Source organism: Podospora pseudocomata, chromosome 4, assembly GCF_035222375.1.
Source record: "Podospora pseudocomata strain CBS 415.72m chromosome 4, whole genome shotgun sequence".
NCBI classification, from domain to species: domain Eukaryota; kingdom Fungi; phylum Ascomycota; class Sordariomycetes; order Sordariales; family Podosporaceae; genus Podospora; species Podospora pseudocomata.
In genome coordinates this window covers 2,694,524-2,712,237 of record NC_085888.1, presented here as the reverse complement: position 1 = coordinate 2,712,237, position 17,714 = coordinate 2,694,524, and the positions used below count along the sequence as shown (strand labels likewise).

The 17,714-nt window shown below is 49.5% G+C and overlaps 6 protein-coding genes across 6 annotated transcripts; 3 read left to right on the top strand and 3 right to left on the bottom strand.

Moving 5' to 3' along the window:
• Positions 1–179: 179 nt before the first annotated feature.
• Positions 180–3,982, bottom strand: QC762_407102 (uncharacterized protein). The gene is made up of 4 exons (XM_062890167.1): positions 3,753–3,982; positions 2,882–3,627; positions 1,802–2,830; positions 180–1,621 (listed from the first exon to the last, which is right to left on the bottom strand). Exons 3-4 carry the CDS (start codon positions 2,643–2,645, stop codon positions 1,356–1,358), a joined length of 1,110 nt encoding a protein of 369 aa, XP_062743803.1. The 5' UTR covers positions 2,646–2,830; positions 2,882–3,627; positions 3,753–3,982; the 3' UTR covers positions 180–1,355.
• A 1,092-nt stretch (positions 3,983–5,074) lies between these two features.
• QC762_0069620 (uncharacterized protein) lies at positions 5,075–5,725 on the top strand (the record flags this gene model as incomplete). The annotated part of the gene is made up of 1 exon (XM_062883727.1): positions 5,075–5,725. The coding sequence occupies one exon, from the start codon at positions 5,075–5,077 to the stop codon at positions 5,723–5,725; it is 651 nt and encodes a 216-aa protein (XP_062743802.1).
• A 2,863-nt stretch (positions 5,726–8,588) lies between these two features.
• Positions 8,589–9,539, bottom strand: QC762_407108 (uncharacterized protein; the record flags this gene model as incomplete). The annotated part of the gene is made up of 1 exon (XM_062890169.1): positions 8,589–9,539. One exon carries the CDS (start codon positions 9,537–9,539, stop codon positions 8,589–8,591), a length of 951 nt encoding a protein of 316 aa, XP_062743801.1.
• A 614-nt stretch (positions 9,540–10,153) lies between these two features.
• Positions 10,154–12,384, top strand: QC762_407107 (uncharacterized protein). Its single transcript, XM_062890168.1, has 2 exons — positions 10,154–10,759; positions 10,940–12,384. Exons 1-2 carry the CDS (start codon positions 10,741–10,743, stop codon positions 11,452–11,454), a joined length of 534 nt encoding a protein of 177 aa, XP_062743800.1. The 5' UTR covers positions 10,154–10,740; the 3' UTR covers positions 11,455–12,384.
• Positions 12,385–12,893: 509 nt separating this feature from the next.
• Positions 12,894–13,859, bottom strand: QC762_407109 (uncharacterized protein; the record flags this gene model as incomplete). The annotated part of the gene is made up of 1 exon (XM_062890170.1): positions 12,894–13,859. One exon carries the CDS (start codon positions 13,857–13,859, stop codon positions 12,894–12,896), a length of 966 nt encoding a protein of 321 aa, XP_062743799.1.
• Positions 13,860–14,776: 917 nt separating this feature from the next.
• On the top strand, positions 14,777–16,526 carry QC762_407111 (uncharacterized protein). Its single transcript, XM_062890153.1, has 2 exons — positions 14,777–15,106; positions 15,172–16,526. The coding sequence occupies exons 1-2, from the start codon at positions 14,916–14,918 to the stop codon at positions 15,623–15,625; spliced, it is 645 nt and encodes a 214-aa protein (XP_062743798.1). The 5' UTR covers positions 14,777–14,915; the 3' UTR covers positions 15,626–16,526.
• Positions 16,527–17,714: the final 1,188 nt, after the last annotated feature.

Genomic DNA, 17,714 nt, shown 5'->3' with positions numbered 1-17,714 from the left:
GAAGGCTGAGCTCCTCGGGTTTAGGCAAGCAGGGATTAGGGTTCAGTTAGGGCATCCTCAGCGGTGCGGCCCAGGCTCCACGGCACAAAGCCAAAGAACGGCTGAACACACCACATCAAGTTTATTCCACCTTCAAGTGGTCAAATCCTGTGATCCTTCTCAAATGACCTACTTAAAATCCCCTCTCACACTGCTCAAGATGCCATCCCAACAACAGCTGGAAATAACCTTCCCAACGCCCGATAAAGTCTCGTGGTACGACAAGCCCAAATTGAACACGCCACAGCGTTGGGTCTCACACGATCAAATCCCTAAATCACGCCGCGGATCCCCCGATTGGAAATCGTTGTGCCTCACCATCACGTCGCTCACCCATGCAGTCCGAGCATCACAAGCCAATGAAACATTCTCTTCTGAATTGAGGACCGAAGGGCTCATCTTCGCTTCGCTTCTATGGAACTAGCTAGATGACAGGTCTGAGAATAGATGCCAAGGCAAACGACCAAAAAATGCAACGTGATGTGGTGAACCGAACCGAAATGCAAAGACGAAAACGGAGAATACGGGGGACCCCCTTCCCCAACCGAAACAGAAGACAGAAACCCAATCTATATAAGTCTGACCCAAGTCCCCAAAGCCTCTTCATAGGTAGTTACCCAGTCATTATCTTCCTCCTCATTCATTACTCATTCCTTAACAGCTTCTCTCTTTCAACTGCGCAGGTCTTACATCTGGATAACGGACCCTCCCAGGCAGTTTTAGCGCAAGTCGGTTTCTCCTTTTGCTCGTCTTCGTCGTCCGCGAGCTCCATTAGCTTTCCAGGCTTCAAATCAACGTAGCTATTAAGTCGTGACAGCCATTCAGAAACCCCCGTGTATTTTCCAACACAAAGGTGCTTGGGCATCATTTAACAAGTTAACCGGGCATTCACGCCATTTTCCCCACAATAGCAAATCATCTCGGAGGCCTGTCATGGGATTCGTATCGTCTTGATGTTGAATTCTGGTCGCAAGTCAAAGTCGCAGACTCCAAGAATTGTCGTTTTGTGAGTGAGAGAGGGGATGATATGAATGCTGGTGTTGTATGTTTCCCTCCCCTAGTCATCATCGAGTGACTCTTCGGAGGGCGGGAGGGGGCATACCTTCTCAAAGCGGGTTATGATTGGATAGGTACTGTCCCGCGAGTTGGGATTTTGGACTGGTGCGGGGTGAGTTGCAAGACATGTAAGCCAGAAAGACTAGCTGGCCTATAGTGATTGCAAGAACCTTGGAATACAGGCCAGTTGCATGAAGGTGGGTGACGCAAGCCACCTCTTTACTGTTAATCCTGATCTTGGAAATGTTGGGTATTCCCATTCAATGCTGGCCATGCTGACCCCCATCAGGGCCGTATGCCCCGTTGGGGGGGGGTGCTGGACCTGGCATCTTGAAATTTTGGTTACCCAATGGCGGAAAGTTGTCCATGACCATGTTCTGATTCCATGGTGGTTGCATAAATTGACCAGTATTTAGAGGCGGGATTGCAGCTGTCATGTAACCTTGGCCTGCGTTGGGATGGATCAATGTTGGGATCCCAGTTTGCTGGTGGTGGCCGTTGTATGGTGCATAGCAGGGTGGGATTCCTGGTCGATGTATGTTAGAACCAGGCTTTACGCCATCTGAAACTTGTCGGGTGTAGATCGTCGGGCCGGGCCTTAAAGGACGCAGTGGTGCGGACCGAGCACCGAACCGCAATTGCCCTTTATAAGTCCCCTGACCCAGACCCCAACCCATTTCGGCAGAAGAAGAAAAAAACCACTTACCCGCATCATCATCAAAGACCAAGTTGTTTATTAATGTTGGCATCGTAAAGAGACTCGAGTCACTCGTGAACTCGCTTCTCGCTGTGCTCGATTGAGCCGACTTCTGGTATGAAGTCCGATGTGGTTGTCGTTGTGAGTAAGTACTCTGGTTGGCGGCAATTGAGGAAGAATGCCCTGCCTCGTCTCGTTGGAAAAAGTTCCCACACAGAATAGCATGAACACCAGGAGGGAATTGTCGGTCGTCGACCACCAGCATATCACCTGTTTGTAATCTCACCCGACCGCCATTGCTAATCTCGACTTGCTCGACGACGGCTCGAACATATCGTTCTGGTCGGATTTGCCCCGATGAAATGCTGAGCAAGGGACGCCGTGGTACAGGTAGGTTCATTGGTCTAAACCCCAAGAAGCTAACAGCCGACTCAGATACAAAGGATTGCTGAAGATCTCTCCTGACTATCACGCCGATTGCGAACTTTTCTCCTGATGCTGACAAAAATGAGACCGCCTCTCTGACCTCCTGAAGGAGCCTCCGCCGACTCCAACTGCCTCTAGAAACGTGTCTTTCAGAGTTTATTTCTGACGAAATTGGCACAAACGTCTCAACTCTCGGTCGTGTTTCGATGGGAGGTGCCTCGTGGAGGTTGATTGCCCTGGAAGCATTCTCTGGCTGCACGGCGCTTAAGCCTGAAGAGCGACGCCGTTTTCTTACCGGTCGCTCAGCAGCACCAGGAGGAATGGGCAACCTCGAGTCTGTCGGGACACTGGTGGTCGTTTGTGGGTTCTGGGCTTCCCTGACCATGGCCAGACCGTTTTTGTTTCGAGACACATGGTGAGCGGGCATGGCTCTTGAGCGGTGCGTGTTGCGAGGTGGAGAGGATGGGGATGTTGAAGGCTGCGCAAACTGATGGTTGTGCTTTTGGCTAGGGATCAAAATAGGCGACGACAGTCCGTCACTGGGAGAACAACGGAAGCTGATACTCCTAGTTGGGATTGGGTTCTCCAAGCCGGGTTGTTTGGATGTGGTTTCTGTATTCTGATCAGCTGAAAGCTCTTACAACGGCTCGCGGGAAGTCTTACCGGTGATGGCGATGGATTGAGTCAAGAAGGACTTCACTCTTAATAAGTTAAGGTAGGTGTCCAAGAAGAAGGTGAGAACCAGAGCTCGGATTTCGTGAGTGTCTTCCTTTTTTGAGCTTCCGTCCTTTGCGGTGCCTACCTTGGTTGAGCACTGCTGAGTGGGAATTTCTTTTCCAAGTTCCCAAAGTGGCAATGGGAAAACAATGCCACACAACCGCTGCACAGCGCGGCAAGTATGTGGACAAGAGGGCAGTGTGGTTGCGGGGATCCCAGGGGAATTTCGAATGGATGTTGGCGAAAGCTATGGATATTCCAAACTGGTGGAAGGACGCACGAAGAAGCAATGAGTCGGTGCAATAACGCTGAGCACGCGGAGTGTCGATAAAGAGTGGGAAGGAGAGCAGGAAGAAGAATGAAGGGCGTCAAGAAGGGAGGTGCCGCTATGATGCCTCACACAGCGGCGACAGCAACAGGCTCAGGCGAAAGCTGAATAGGCAGGGATGATAAAGATGGGGGATGGGGGGATCAAAGGGGCCAGACCAAATCCAGGGGGGACACAGAGTCCCATAACAAACCCTCATTTACCTGAGTGCTTCGGCTGGGTAAGATTCCGTTCTTCAAAGGTGGATCAGAAGGACGGGGGGAAACTGTTGCAGGCGAGGTTTTCCCACGGGCAAACTGGGTCGTCCATTGCCAGGGGCGAGGCTATGTTGAGGTTATTCGAGGCTGGCGGCATCGGTATACCCCTGTTCTGGTCAGCGACGGCATGCTTCCACCACTGATACTCACCGACAAAGCAATAGTATTGGTCACCGTGAGGGAATTGTCTCCACTATGTACCAAGCTTTTTGGTATGAACAGGAAGACTGACGGGAAGTGTAACCAAGAGGTGTGTGTTGGCAATCCAGGCATGAGGGGTATGCCCACTCCAAGACGGGCGGATATGGGGTGAGTTGCCCAACCAGCTCAGGCGATGGCAGCATCTCTTCACCGTCGGCCAGTGTCTGGTGGGAATTCCAATTCAATGTATATTGGTAAGATGACGTGGCCCATTATTGGAGGATCCTTGGTGACCATCTTGTTGTTGATACCGCAAAGAGGCGAGAGAGGAGGAACATGTGGATGAAGATGGAAAGTTTCTTTGCCCGCTCCCCATCTACGAGGTAAGGTGGCTAGCGCTTGCTGCCCCAAAAACACCGCCTTCCCTCCCGCCCGTCCGCAACATTGTGGCACAACCCACCTTTTGAGGGTTAATTAACGGGGCAGCTAAGGCGGGCTGGGGCACCTGGTCACCATGCGGGATTGACTTGAGCAGCCTTTTGTGGCAAGCACGACCTCACTCCTTTTTGTTGTTCTCACCTACGCCCGGCTCTGCTGGAGCTGAGATGTTGGCTGCTACCTACTCCGTGTAGTTAGTTCAGCGCTGGGCAACGATCATCAAAAGAGTGACCGGGAGCAGGTAAACCACCGCTGATACCCCGCTTGCCCACCATCTCAAGCAATGGGGGCTGATTTATTGTTTCGTATAGGGCCGGCCACATTCAACTGCGGGGAAGAGGGCATTTCGGCACAACTGCGTCGCGCTCATGGTCGCTTCCGACTCAGTTCCCACCTTGGTCGTTCGCAATGCCTCGGCGTAGAAACTATTATCATGGTGATCAAGAGGTCAAACCCTCCTCATTGCCCTACAACCGTTGTTCAACCAATTCGGATACTTACGGCTGAAGAGCCGTGAACCAAGGTGAGTTTCGCGTGGTGCTCTTGTAAACAAAGCTAATCAAGACGGTTAAGTTGGGCTTCATCAACACTTTTCTCGTCCGGCCAGTTCAATGTTTCTTTGAAGACCAAAGGGTCTCGACGAGGCTCCACCCAGCCGCAATCTGCATCTTCGCATCACTCTTACTACAAGTCGCTCGATTGGTTCATCTCATAAAGCCAGGCATATCTGAAACTCCCTAGACGGCCGCAAAACTGCACAGATATTTTCTAGTTTTCCTTATATCGGAGCGGTCGTCCTGCTCTTATATTGTCGGCCGTCCCGGGTAGTGTTGCTACACCCGGTTCCGCTCCCAGTTCTTTCAAAAGGGAGGCAAATTGACCCAGGAAAGGGAACCTTTGCTTAATTCGCCTCATATCGTTGCCATTGGGGGACCCATTGTTTGCGCACCTCCAGCAGATCCGGCACACGGCGCCATGAGACATGCGAACTCACGCCAGCCAGGAGCACGGTCGGATAGCGACTCGAGTGGCGAAAAACAAGGCAACCATCTAACCGCGGAATCTCACTCGGTCAGCGCTCAACCCCCCACGCATATAGACGCCCTATCGCAATCGGAACCAGCGGAACTGGGCACCAAAAGCAAGCATCCCTACCGGACAAGACCACGGAGGGACCATAAGAGAGTGCCGAAAAGGGGCAAAGGGGCCGTTGAAGCAGCAGTCAGTAGGTCCCAAACACGATCGACTACCGCTCGAAACAAACTCGCCCATCAACACACAAAGGTTCCTGTCACAAAGACGGTGAAACCATCTACTCCGGCTGCTAACGGTACCAATTCCAAGGACCTAAGCACGATCCGTCAGAGGAAGCAAGCCCTTCTCGAAGAGGAAGCAGCAAAAAAGCGCAAACTTATCGACGAATATATCGCCACTGGTGACCCAAAGGTCTTCATCTCTTTTCTCGCACCCTTCGCCAGCGCCAACAGCACCGGACAACATGACAAGCGTAGGAAACTAGGCGAGTGGCAGTGGGATCGTGAAGTGGAGCGCCATTGGAGAGAGGATAAGACATCAGGAGAACCTGGTGCAAGGATTTGGGCTCCAGTCGAGGAGTCGTTTATCTGAAAAAGGTGTTGGCTGTGAGAGGAGTTGTCTCTCTAATAATATCGGATTCGACAAGCTGTGTGTCTGTTGGGTTGGCTTTTTGCTCCGTTTTTATTTGGCTTAGCTCTTGCTTCCTTCAACTGTCTTCCCCGTATCATCCGGAGACGTGTCTAATCTCAATTTTGTGGATCCGGAGACGTCTCCGGATTCACCTGTCCCAAAATAAACAGAGGGGGCTAAAAACGATGTTGTCAATCACTTGTTTGCCGCTCGTCTCTCCGTTCCGGAAATCCATGACTCTTTTAGTTCCAAATGATAATGTTACTTGCGTCTCGGTAATGCATACTAATGTTTGAAACGAGCGAGGCGTCCGCGCGCCTGGTGCGTGGGCCGCGAACTCGATGACCCGGATTTATACGCGGCTCAAATGAGAGATTGGCGGTGAAGAATTCCAAGTGGCGGGTTTCAAGACGCCTACCTGGCTGATTGACGGTTTGTTGGTATCTTATTATCTGGCCAGTATGCCTGTTGCCATGGACGACTGGAGCAGGAAGCAGGGGAGCTTTCAAAATTGTTGAGAAACTTCATAGAAAGGTCTTTGTGGACTGGATGCGATAAGTAAGTCACTTGGGTAGTCAAAACCTGAGGCTTCTGGTGGTATAGATACCTATCTTGTCAACGGACAGCCACCAGGGCAAGGGGATGCGATTAGACTCTGACAGCTGAGTGCGTCCGGCTAGGGAGCAGGAAAGCCGATCTAGTTACTTCGTCATCGGGCGCTCTTGCGTCAAACCCCCTGTTCGGATATCATCTCATGCAAGTAATTGCGCGAATCTGGAAGCCACCACCGTTCGGAGCCAAGTACATACTCTCGCCCAGCATAGCAAGCCCTGTTGGACACCAAAGATGTTTTTTTCTCGAATCAGCTGACAGTTTTTTCCCTTTTCTCTGCTAGACCAACCCACCACATGTCTGTTGGTGGTCAAAAGAAGGTGAGACAGAGCCCGTCTCCACCACAAACAAGGCGTCTAACGGTGATGAATTCTTGAGCGTTCTTTGCTTTTCTTGAAGAACCACAGCTGGCCCTATATCGCCCGTTGAATAACCCGCAGTCCCGTTGCTAGCGTGATGTTTCTTGGAGCTGATCCGCCAGGGCGATCGTGGCTGTCGTGGGGGTCTGAGCGCGCAGATGTCTAGTCCGGGTTCTGCAGTTGTTCCTTTATCAGGACCTCGTGTTTATAGCCAGATGTGAAACATGGTGAATGTCTTTGTTCTGATTAAGAAGCGGCATCTGATCAGAGCGGTCGGTCCCTCAGTCTCGGCGGGTCAGATCCTCAGCTGACGAGGACTCTCGAGCCGGTAGCCACCACGGAACCACGGATATGGGCAGAGCGGGAAGAGTACATCTCCGCAGGGGAAATAGACGTTAGTGCGGCCAGGGCAAATTCCACCAAAAGACCCCTGTCACGCTAACATAAATAACCGTGGCAGAGGTGTACCTAAGAAAGAAATTTCCACAGCGCGGGAGTTGCCCGGTTGGGGCCCGGTGATCTGGATGGCTGGACACCGGCTGACTGCCGTCATAGCGGCTTTGACATGCGAAGTAAAACCGGAGAAGTGAGTCTGAGTCTGGGATGCTTTCCCAGCTTCCCCTCTCTGCAAAAAGTTTGGATCTAGCAAGTTTAGTGGAATGGCGTATCCTCTCATGCTCACCCAGATTGAGACAGGCACACGCGCGGATAATTGGGGTCGCATTTTGTCAGGCTGCTAAACAATCTAGCTGGGTATCTCCTGTGCGTCAGTTGTCGCCCACATCTTGGCGGCGTCAACAGTAAGTACATGTACCTACTTGTCAAGGTCCCCCCAACCTTTTCATCGCCAAAAGCCGATGAGCTCGTACTCAACAAAATGCCGGCACCGCATTTCCCGATTCTGTTTCCATGGAATCTCGAAACCTTGGAACCTTTAGTTGTAGCTGGAGAGGTTGGCGTGGTTGGCTTTGCCCGAGAGGAAATAGGCTTGTCAAGGGGATGACCCGACGCTGGTACTGCACCCGGCACCTGAGAGCACAACCACACTAAGGGTAGGTAGGGTGGGAATAGTGCAGATCTTCATCCACGGAAGTTTTCGGTGAATCTCCAAGGTGTGGTTAGTAGTGTATTCCTGGTAGGAGCATTTGAGTCAGGACGGAACGAGATTTGTCCCCAGAGATAAGATTGTTAGATTCGATTACCTTCAACTCCAAAGCAACAGTGTGAGGGTGTCAGACGATTGTCCATATCAGGACTGGATTGCGAAGTTCTTAGTAAGCAGCATTGATCACAAAACTTCAACCGCCATGATGTGCTGTCACTTGGTCATGCGACTTATTGAATATGTTGGCCTTGTCGAACTCGTGGTTGATGGGGCGGTTGTATGTCTGGGCATGCCCATCCATCAGCTGTAGGTCTGAACTTGAGGTAGTGCTGTATGAAATGGGTAACTATCAACGCTGAAAATACATATGGGACTTCCCTCCAAAAATAGTTGATAATCATCGCCCGGGACAAGACTCAGTCATTAACATCTCGTTTGGCCCCGGTTCTCGCAGATAAATGACCGAGACATGATAATGTAGTACCTATATGGGTAGGTAGCAACAAAAGCAACAAAAACAACAAGCCAAAGAAAGCAGGAGGCTGGTACGCTTTGGATTCTATACCAAACCACAAGGCCCTGTCCGACGTTTCGAGACTGTTGTCAAGTTTGGTTCTCGGTGAGTGCATGAAAAGCAGATAAAAGCAAGCTAGGGAAAAAAAAAAGAAGCCAAAAAGAAAACCCGTTCTCCGTCCACGGCTTTAGACCTTTGACGCCCTAGCTAGCGCCAGCACCAGTGACCCTACCGCTAAGAAAAGCCACCTTCGGGAGGCGCACCACCAAAATAGCTGCCCAGAGGATGATGAAATAAATCACGCGGATTGACAGTGTTGTCGTTGACGCCTGCACAAGAGGCTCTTCTTCTGAGCGCTGTGGAAGCATGTCCGCCAATTATTGTTGCAGGATGTATGGCATGCGGTGCGGTGCGGTTTGTCGAATCGATCGCTGGGGTTGACGCGACCTCCCGTGGCAACTGGATATCGTCGGGTCTGTGGCTGATCTGGTTGCGATCTTTGGCGATCCGCTCGAAGAATCTTTGGCCCAAGAGTATCGGGGCTGGTTTGTTCCTTGCGGTGCGAGGGAGAAGGGCAACTGCCATCTTCCAGCTTTCCAGGTTTAGCTCAGGTATGTGTATAGTAAACTCTGCGAATTCCTTCGGGCCTGAGGTGTAGCCATCCGTCAAAGTCGAGATCTCCTTCAGCTTCCTAGGCGGAAGGGGCAGTCCTTCCAGCTCGAGAAAGTATTTTGCGAAGTCATAGTCCATGATGGAATGCTGTCCGGGAGAAACAAGAGCAACGAACCACTTCCCCTTGACTTGAACCTTGAGTTCATTGGGCACACTTGCTGCGGGTTGGGTAACACTGGAAGAATTGGGGCCTGTAAGCGCTGTGGCGCCCTTTCCCGGTGGAGAAGGTGGGAAGCTGCCAGGGGCCCACCATGTTTGCTGCCGATGCATAGTGAGGTCGGTGCCAGGTGCGAGAGTGCCGATATTGTAACCGGGATGAATCGCGGGGACAGGAGTGAGGGTGAGTTGAGGCAAACCCCTGGATTGTGTGTTGACAGTGTTGAAACTCTGGCCAACGTATGAGCCATGGGCCCCAGCAGGCATGCTCGGAGCACGGGGGCGAGTTGTGTTCCAGTTGCTTGGGCCTTCGCCTGGGTCATGTTGTTCTGATTGTCCAGAAAGTCGGTAATCCATTTTGTTTCTCGAGCTCACTGTCGCAGAGATGTTGTGAGATTGTACTGCCGCAGTTTGAGAGGTCTTGCTCGCTGAGAAGAGGAAGAGAGGCGGGATCGATATATGGTGGTTCGTGAAGCCGTCACTTCGGAGTGAAGTGCGTGAACCTCATTTTTGTACAAGTTCATGGCATTGTTATTCCCCGCGAAATGGTCTTTCATCTTGTCATTTCGGTACGACTGTCTGACTGATACAACAGGGATAGATGTCGGGAGACTGACGAGGAGCCTCTCTGTAAAAGTTACGGTGGAGAAACTTGCTTTCGATTGGGCACCGGAAGACTCCTGGCCCGCCAACTTTGGAATTTGGATGCCTCTATCTAGTAGAAGATTTTGTGACAGACTTTTTTCTCGTCTGAGCCACAGTGTAGCCGGAGGCTCTCTCGTAATAGCACCCTTCACCTGCTTGGCAAAGCTCAAGGGCCAAGTGAAAGCCACAAGATTGGCCGATTAATGAGCTTTCGCCACATACCATCACTGTATCAAGTGGAAGTCTCGCTGCGCCATAAGCCGACTGGGGAGTTTATAGGGATCCTAGGTCTGTCTACCGCCTGGATTCAACCTTTCTGCTTTTCCAATTTCTATGTAGGGCGAACATATCCGCCTTTTATGCCACGGCATACAGGAAGGCTTTCTTGACGGGCAGACAACTGATGTCTGTTCAAGCCACAGCCTGCACCTCCTTACCCTCTTGGGGGTTGGTTGGAAGCAGTTGTCGATCAGGTCTGTTCCTGCCCGCTAATCAGAAGAACACAGTTTTCTTGTCCGGAACAATGGCGTCGGAGTCGGTCGCTTATGCTGGTTCTATGACTTATTTGCATGCCATCAGCGACCTGTTCTTTGTAATTTCTAGCAGGATTCTTAACATTACTCAGAAATAGGCGTTCACCTCACCGAAACACGCACCACCCCCTTTCGTATGCTGATTTAGGGCAAAGAAAGCGATCGAGATTTTCGAAAATATTCCATGATTTCTATGTATAAAGGTGCTACATCCTCGAAGAACTCGTGGCATTAGCTTTCTTTTTCTTTGCACGACAGTCATTTCGTTGAGGTCAAGCTAGTCTCAAGTCAACAATACAACCTCTTCAACTACCTCACCAGCTTCCGTTCGTTTATCAGATACGCCTGGTAGCTCCTTTTCCTCTATCTAGAAGGTTAGGATGTTCTGTTCCTTAGGAGGTATGAACCTACAGCGCTCTTCTCGCTCCTTTCATGTCGAAACTCTTTTTGGATATGGTGGTGGTGATTTATCGCAGTACAACTCGACAAAGCTTCGACATGATGCTCCCAATTGCTGTAGGATGATTTCATTCTACAATGTAACTCATTGCACTTCTCCTGGCTAACCTCTGCTCACAGGCTCTGGGATACAGTTGGCCCACAACAATGCACTAGAGGAACTGCTGGCCTGGGACCGCTGCGGTAATTGCAACGCCGGATCCAGCGAACAAACAAACCATTCCATCCCCCGAACAACATGGGAGGACTTGGTTGACCCTTCGAAACTGCTTTTGGCTTTTTCGGACCCCGGATCAACCGATAGCATCAGGTCAAGATCTGCCACGGACCAGACGAACACCATCACAGCTACACTGAGAGATGGAGATGGACATACCGCAGCCGAGGCCGCATTTACATCACTTGCCAAGGATCTCGACAAACAATGCAATATTACAACAGCGGACACCTTGCAGACTTTTGCCCCTGAGGACCACTTGGACCAGCGCACCGATGCCGGGAACACAGTTAGCGAGGAGCTAGCAACCAATATGCCAACAGAAGATGAGTTCTGGACATGGGATGAGCAGCGCCAGAGGTTCGTTCACAAAGAGAAGAATGGAAGAGAAATTGTCTGCCCGACTTGGTTCGATTAAACCTTTGAGAAAGCACACTCGGCCCTCTTGAACATCACCCACCACAGGACAACAATCATAACTACGCGAATAGTACACAAGGTAGTACCAACAAGTTTTTAGACACATAGATACAGCTGATAAATGAAGTTACAGTGCTATAGCATCCCGACTCTTGCAAAGCCTCCAATTCTTGACCGCATAACACTTCACTGTCCTTCAACCTCTCGCATACCTGTTAACACCAACACCGTGGTGCACGTATCAAAGTTTAAGCAACACAAGAATACAGTAATTGCACCACAACTACCGTATATCAACGAAAACTCTAATGTAAACACACCCTCAAAGCAATTGGCAGACGCTGTAACGCAACAGGCAAGCCACCTAACAAATCATTACACCGCATTCTTAAACTGACTATCTGATAGGCTCAGCACTGCTCAATGGAAGCACTCAGTCGTCCTGATTCGCTGCATAACAAGAATTTTGACCGTCTATCTTCAAAAAGGAACCCCCTGAGAAGTGGAGCCCTGCGCTGGTAGTCCGAGCAACGCAAACGACGAAGGCATGGACCATGTGTTCCACCACCCCCTGGCAGCATCCAATCATGATTCATTAGAGTAACAGTTGATGCTTTGGAAGAAGGCACACAGTCTATAGTCTGATCAGGCTAAATACTGCAAGAAAAAGCATTTTGATACGAGAGATCTGTCAGTCGTTGCGGTGCATTATTTTCCTCTTGCCAGTTTTCCAGGTCGAGAGGGGCTCAAGCTTTGAAGACAGGGGGACCGATTCTTGACGAGCTTCTGACAGTAACATATACAAGAAACAGTCATAGCATTTCTACTAGGTACCTAGAGTTTGGTGCTTTTTTATCGGGTTATTGCAGCAAAGGGTACCGTGTTAGATTTACTAGCTCATTCTAAGTGCAATAGATACCTATGAAGCAGTGGGGTCCTTTTGCGGTTCAAACCTGGAAACCTGGCGCGTTTGTGAGCGAAATGCTATGCGCCCCATATTCGCCGTGCCTTCTGTACTGTCATATGTTTTGCCGCGCACAGACGTATAACGTTGCTCTGACTGAAGGTAATTCTCGATTCAGCATGAGATGGACTCACAAGGTCCAGCAGCCTATAGGTACCTTATCTAAAGTCTACATATACTCGAGTAACATAATTACATAGACATCATGACTAAGGTATCGTTGTAGAAGTCCCCGCCGGTTTGGGAACTCCATCAATATGCACTTCCCCATGGCACATGGTTACCCTTAGGCCAACATGGTTTCCCAGAAAAGATTATATGATTCTCAACGAGATACCAAACAAATCCCACTCTCTTCTCTCGATTTGTTTAAAGGAAAGAGGCAAACAGAAAATCCCGGCGCTAGTCACTTACCTACTTTTCTCGGCTCATAGTAGTCAGTTACTACACTGTGCCGAGTCTCGCACCAGACCTCAGAATGTCCAGTCATCGCATTGTCCCTCGAATAGCTCCTCCTCAGCTTGAGCCTGAGCGTTGAGCATATCGTAGTCGTAATCAGCATCGTAATCATGATCAGCATCGCAGTCGTAATTAGCATCGAAGTGAAAGGATGTCGCATCGCCTCCGTTTTGGGTTAAAGCAGTTGTGTTGTTATCTTCAAGGCTGTAGTTTGCCGGCTCACCGCTGGTTACTGATGAGGTGGGAAACGTGTTGAGTGAGAATATATTGCTTGGAGCTGAAATCGGGGCCCAGCTAGAAGAGCTATTAAAGTCGGCAGTGCTGTGCGTAATGGAAAAGGGAGAATGCGAATTCGGGACTTGAAGTTGGTGAGTGGAGGAAGCTCCAAGGAAGCTGGTGACGAATCCCATGGGTGGCGTGTTGTTGCCATGTTGAACTATCACAGATCCGGGACTTTCAACGGCTGCGGCTCCATTGAGAAACAGCTGTGGTGCCGGCTGTTCAGCAGCTGCAGATGGAGCAGCCACATGAGATTGCGAACATGGCGGGGTGTGGTAGTTGGTGGCTTCTGGGCTCACAGTGAGCAGTTGGCTGAGGAAACGGCGGCCAATGAACATGTGAACCAAAGGATCATTCCATTCTGCCATTTGCACATTGACTGTCTTCCTTTCAACCCCGATCTCCGGGATGTCGCATGTGATGGTCACCCATTCTTCCGGCGTAACAAGACCAACTCGCGGAATCATGATGCTGTATTGCTGAGGAACTGGGTGTACAATCGTTCCCAATCGCTGGGCGACGCTAGTTTTGATGACGGAAAACTCGATGCTCTCGTCGATGTACGCAATTATGCGGACAGACTGGGGATTTCCGGCGATGATGAGGAGGACACCATGTGCTGGTAAAGGTATACCATTATGAGCTCCACGCCAAGTTTCCTGGCCCGAGGCCGAGGTCATAGGCCACGAGTAAGGGTTCATGGCTGCTAGTGATGAGAAAAAAGAGAAGGTACTGAGTGAGGCCGAATTGCTCTTCTCTTGCCTTATATTGCTTCAAGGCCGGGGTGAGGCGTGCAGGCCTCTTTCTGACGAGACCTGCTGCAACTCGGAATGTCCAGTTGCAACCAATCAGTACCTGATTACAATTGCAGTGACCTTTTTAGTAACTGGAATTGCGCAAAGCCTCCATGGAAAGTGGAGGGTGCCCGGTCAAAAAGCCTACAAACTTCAACAGTTGTGCCAAGCACTAGGACGAAGCTGCGAGGCAGAATTTACAATTCCCTATTGTGTCAACTAAGTCCAAAGAAACCAGAATTTCCATTTACCATCATGTTATTGGCCTATGAGAATCTCTAGAAACAGCGGGTTGAAGACTGGAGAGTGCGTAAACCTAAGCGGGTTTCAAACATTCAGCACCAAATGCACCATCGCACCAGCGAATGGGGCTCTGCAAATTCCATTTTGTAGCCCCAGAATCGTCTAAATTCCATTTATGTCTCCGCCCCATGGTGGAGATGGACATATTGGTGCTTGAGTGACCTTTCACTGGGCATGATTGCGATGCGAATATACATTACTCGAAATATGGTCTTAGATGGCTTGCTAGTTCAACACCTCTATGGTTGTCAGCAGGGCTCGCAAACCAATCATGACCTATTTCCAAAGCCCAAATTGTTGTCAACGAGGCCACCAGCCAGCGCCGCACGGGTGGTCAGGCAGTTCGAGAACCAAGCCACGACCGACAGGGTAGGTAGCTCACTAACAAATTAACTGCTTCTGCAGTGTACTACTTCCTGACTCAGAAGCCTTGGAGCATACCAATGTCATGAGTAGCTCCAGAAGAATCCTCAGTACGGGCGAGCATCTCTTTATAATAGAGCTGTATCTTTCCCCTAGAACTTTACTTGATCTCCGTTACAGATTCCAACGGCCACCAACACTACCAACAATTTCTAGAACCTTTCAAACCTCTACTACTTCGAGTCTATAAGTTGGCAGTACTCATACCTAACCTAAACCTGACCTCATCTGGCAACTATGCCTCGTCGCTCCCGTCCGCGCCCGTACTTGTGGTATTGTCGCAATGGTCCTGGCGGTAAAAAATCTCCTGACCATCGCGATTTCAGCGACTGCGAGGACTTCCAACTGTACAAACACACCAAATACTTCGACAACGGACCTCTTCACTCAAAGTTTCGGCATAGTTGTTTGAACACGGTCAAGTCATAGTAAGTTTTCGCAACCATAATTTAGCATAAACCACGCAATGAAGCTAACAGTGCGTGTCGAGCAGCACGAAGCTCTGTCTTTCTCTTGTTCTCGGTTTACCTATCTCCAACATTACGACACCCGGAGTCGTCATTCTCGCCCTCATCGCTACCCCAGACGCATGCTTCTCAAGCATCGCCGGAATCCAACTCTTCGTAATCAGCCGAACCACCGGTAATCACAAAGAGCCCATTGACGCACAGCTTGATGTCGAAAAGACAAGCAGTGTGTCTTCACAGTCTCACCAGTCTCCCGATCAGCCCCCTCAGATCAGGAGCAACGACACTCAACATCATGACGAGAGTCTGGTAGACCCTGAACCCGAATACGTTGACTCTACCTGCACCGACACCAACGGCACTGCAGATGCTTCCGCAGTCAAGGATGACTACTGGAAATGGGACGTTGACCGCCAGAGGTTCGTCCATATTGATGAGAAAACTGGCAAAGAAACAGTATGCCCGGAGTGGTTTGACTAGAGGGCTAATGAGCTGGCTTGATGCCACGGCCCAACTTCTGGGGGAGCTTTCTTGACGGTTAAGGGTTTGGAATACATGGAAGTATTTCATTCTGGAATATTGTCTGTGATTGGGTCTCCTATGGTTTCTCTGGCTTTCTGTTTCACATTGCTCTTTCACCTATATGAAACTGGACTTTTCTTATTTCCTTACCTACAGTACTCGACAATTGACGCCGAGTGGACTGTTGGCTCTTGCCAGACCTTTTACGTAGGGGAAGGTCGGGCGGAGAGAATAGCCTTGCCTTCAGTATTTGACTGGGTCACGCTAGTTATTTCCGCTTTTCATCTTCATTAACTTCGCTTTGTCTTTTCATTACATTTGCTATTAGACAACATTTTACTTCTTGGAGGGCTGGACACCACCTACCTACCTCACCTAGGCACCTTCAACAGCAACACAGCTAGGTATTCTGGAAACAGTTGTACCACCCGTGCACTAGACCCATGATTAATTATCTCTTTGGATTAAATCTGTTCAGGTAAAAACTCAGCCCAGGCTTTCTTGAGAGCTTTCAAGGAATTCCTCATGAAGCCTTTGGAATTTTCTGTTCTTCGGGTTATCATCAAAAAGGAGACCAGCGGTTTATGGTGGATCTTGATGATTTCAATAAACGCCTTCAGCTACAATCGCACGCTATTGTATTCAGATATTCGCTAGGGATTCTTTGCAGTATCAGGTATAATGTGTCTTTTTCTTCTTCTCCTTCATAGATAGCTTACTAACCTACGGTTTGGCTGAACTTTGTTCTGATATCCTATGAAGCGTCCTGAGCTTACAATAGACAGCAAAGAGTGAGCGTTAATGTCAGTGACTAAGTGCTTCACTACCTTATCTAGGCTCAACAGATGCTATTTGATTACCTGCCCTTGGATACAGAAGCATGATATATATTTGAAGTAAATGGATTCGTTAGGAAACTGTTATTATCCGTGTAGAATAATTATTACATAACGTTTCTGGGCATGCAATGCTTGGTAGAGTTTTTTAATCTTTCTCTGCATAGTACTACATGAACAAAAAAGCGTATCTAAGCTCTTGGAGAAATTTTCGGATAAAGACAGTATATGTTTGCGTGTTGAATGGCGTTTTTAGAGGGTCTAGTTGACAGCAATTGAGTAGCTGAAGATGCAGCCTTGTGCTTTTATTAAAGGCAAGCCGAGTGATAGTGAATCTAAAGTGAGTTGCTTAGAACAGCTTAGGTCTTCGCAGTTGTTACTGTTAGGTAACGATCCAATATTCTGGCCCCCTTCCTGAACGGGCGCAGCGGGACTTTAATGAGGTAGATATGATTGTTGACAATACCCAAATGAGTGCTGTTTTCGGCTGGCTTCAGAAATGCCATGAAAAGACTACGGCATTTAAGAAGTATCCCGAGACGAGAAGTACATATATCAAGCTAGCAGCAACAGGCTACAGTGTAAGTCAAATGAGATTGGAGTGTGAATTCGTCATCTGGGTATGGTCACTTTGGCCCCCATTGCCTGATCGACGCCACACAAGGCCATTCTCGCGCCGACCTGACATCAACAGTTAGCCTACGAGATTTGGACAGCTTTCGGCTCGAGCACCCCTTTTGAAAAGAATATGGTTACCTAAACTATTGTAAAGTGATTATCAGCGCTGTCCTGCTTTTGATCAGAAGACTTTGTCTCATTGCTATTTCTGTTAGCTGGTGATCAGCAAGAAATATAGAATGGTACTTAGCGTTGAGAGAAGGCAGAATCTAGCCAGCGTCCCAGATATATGTTACCCAGGCTGTGGTATGGTAATTCCATCTTGACTGCTCCCAGTGTGCTGACAGGAAAGCAGAAAACGCCCGCATCGAAGCACTGAGGGTGGGCCAGTCCCAAGAACTCTGTGAGACGGGGTCAGCATTCCAAATCACATATTCAGACTGTAAAGAATGTGTCCCCGACGACAACCAGAGAGCCAATGAACAGCTGGACGCGGTGTTCGGGAGGTACCTGGCCTACTGCAACGGAACCCCATCGGCATCCAACTCTCCTCCAGCGCCTGATACATCTACACAAAAAGAAAACCTCCCAGC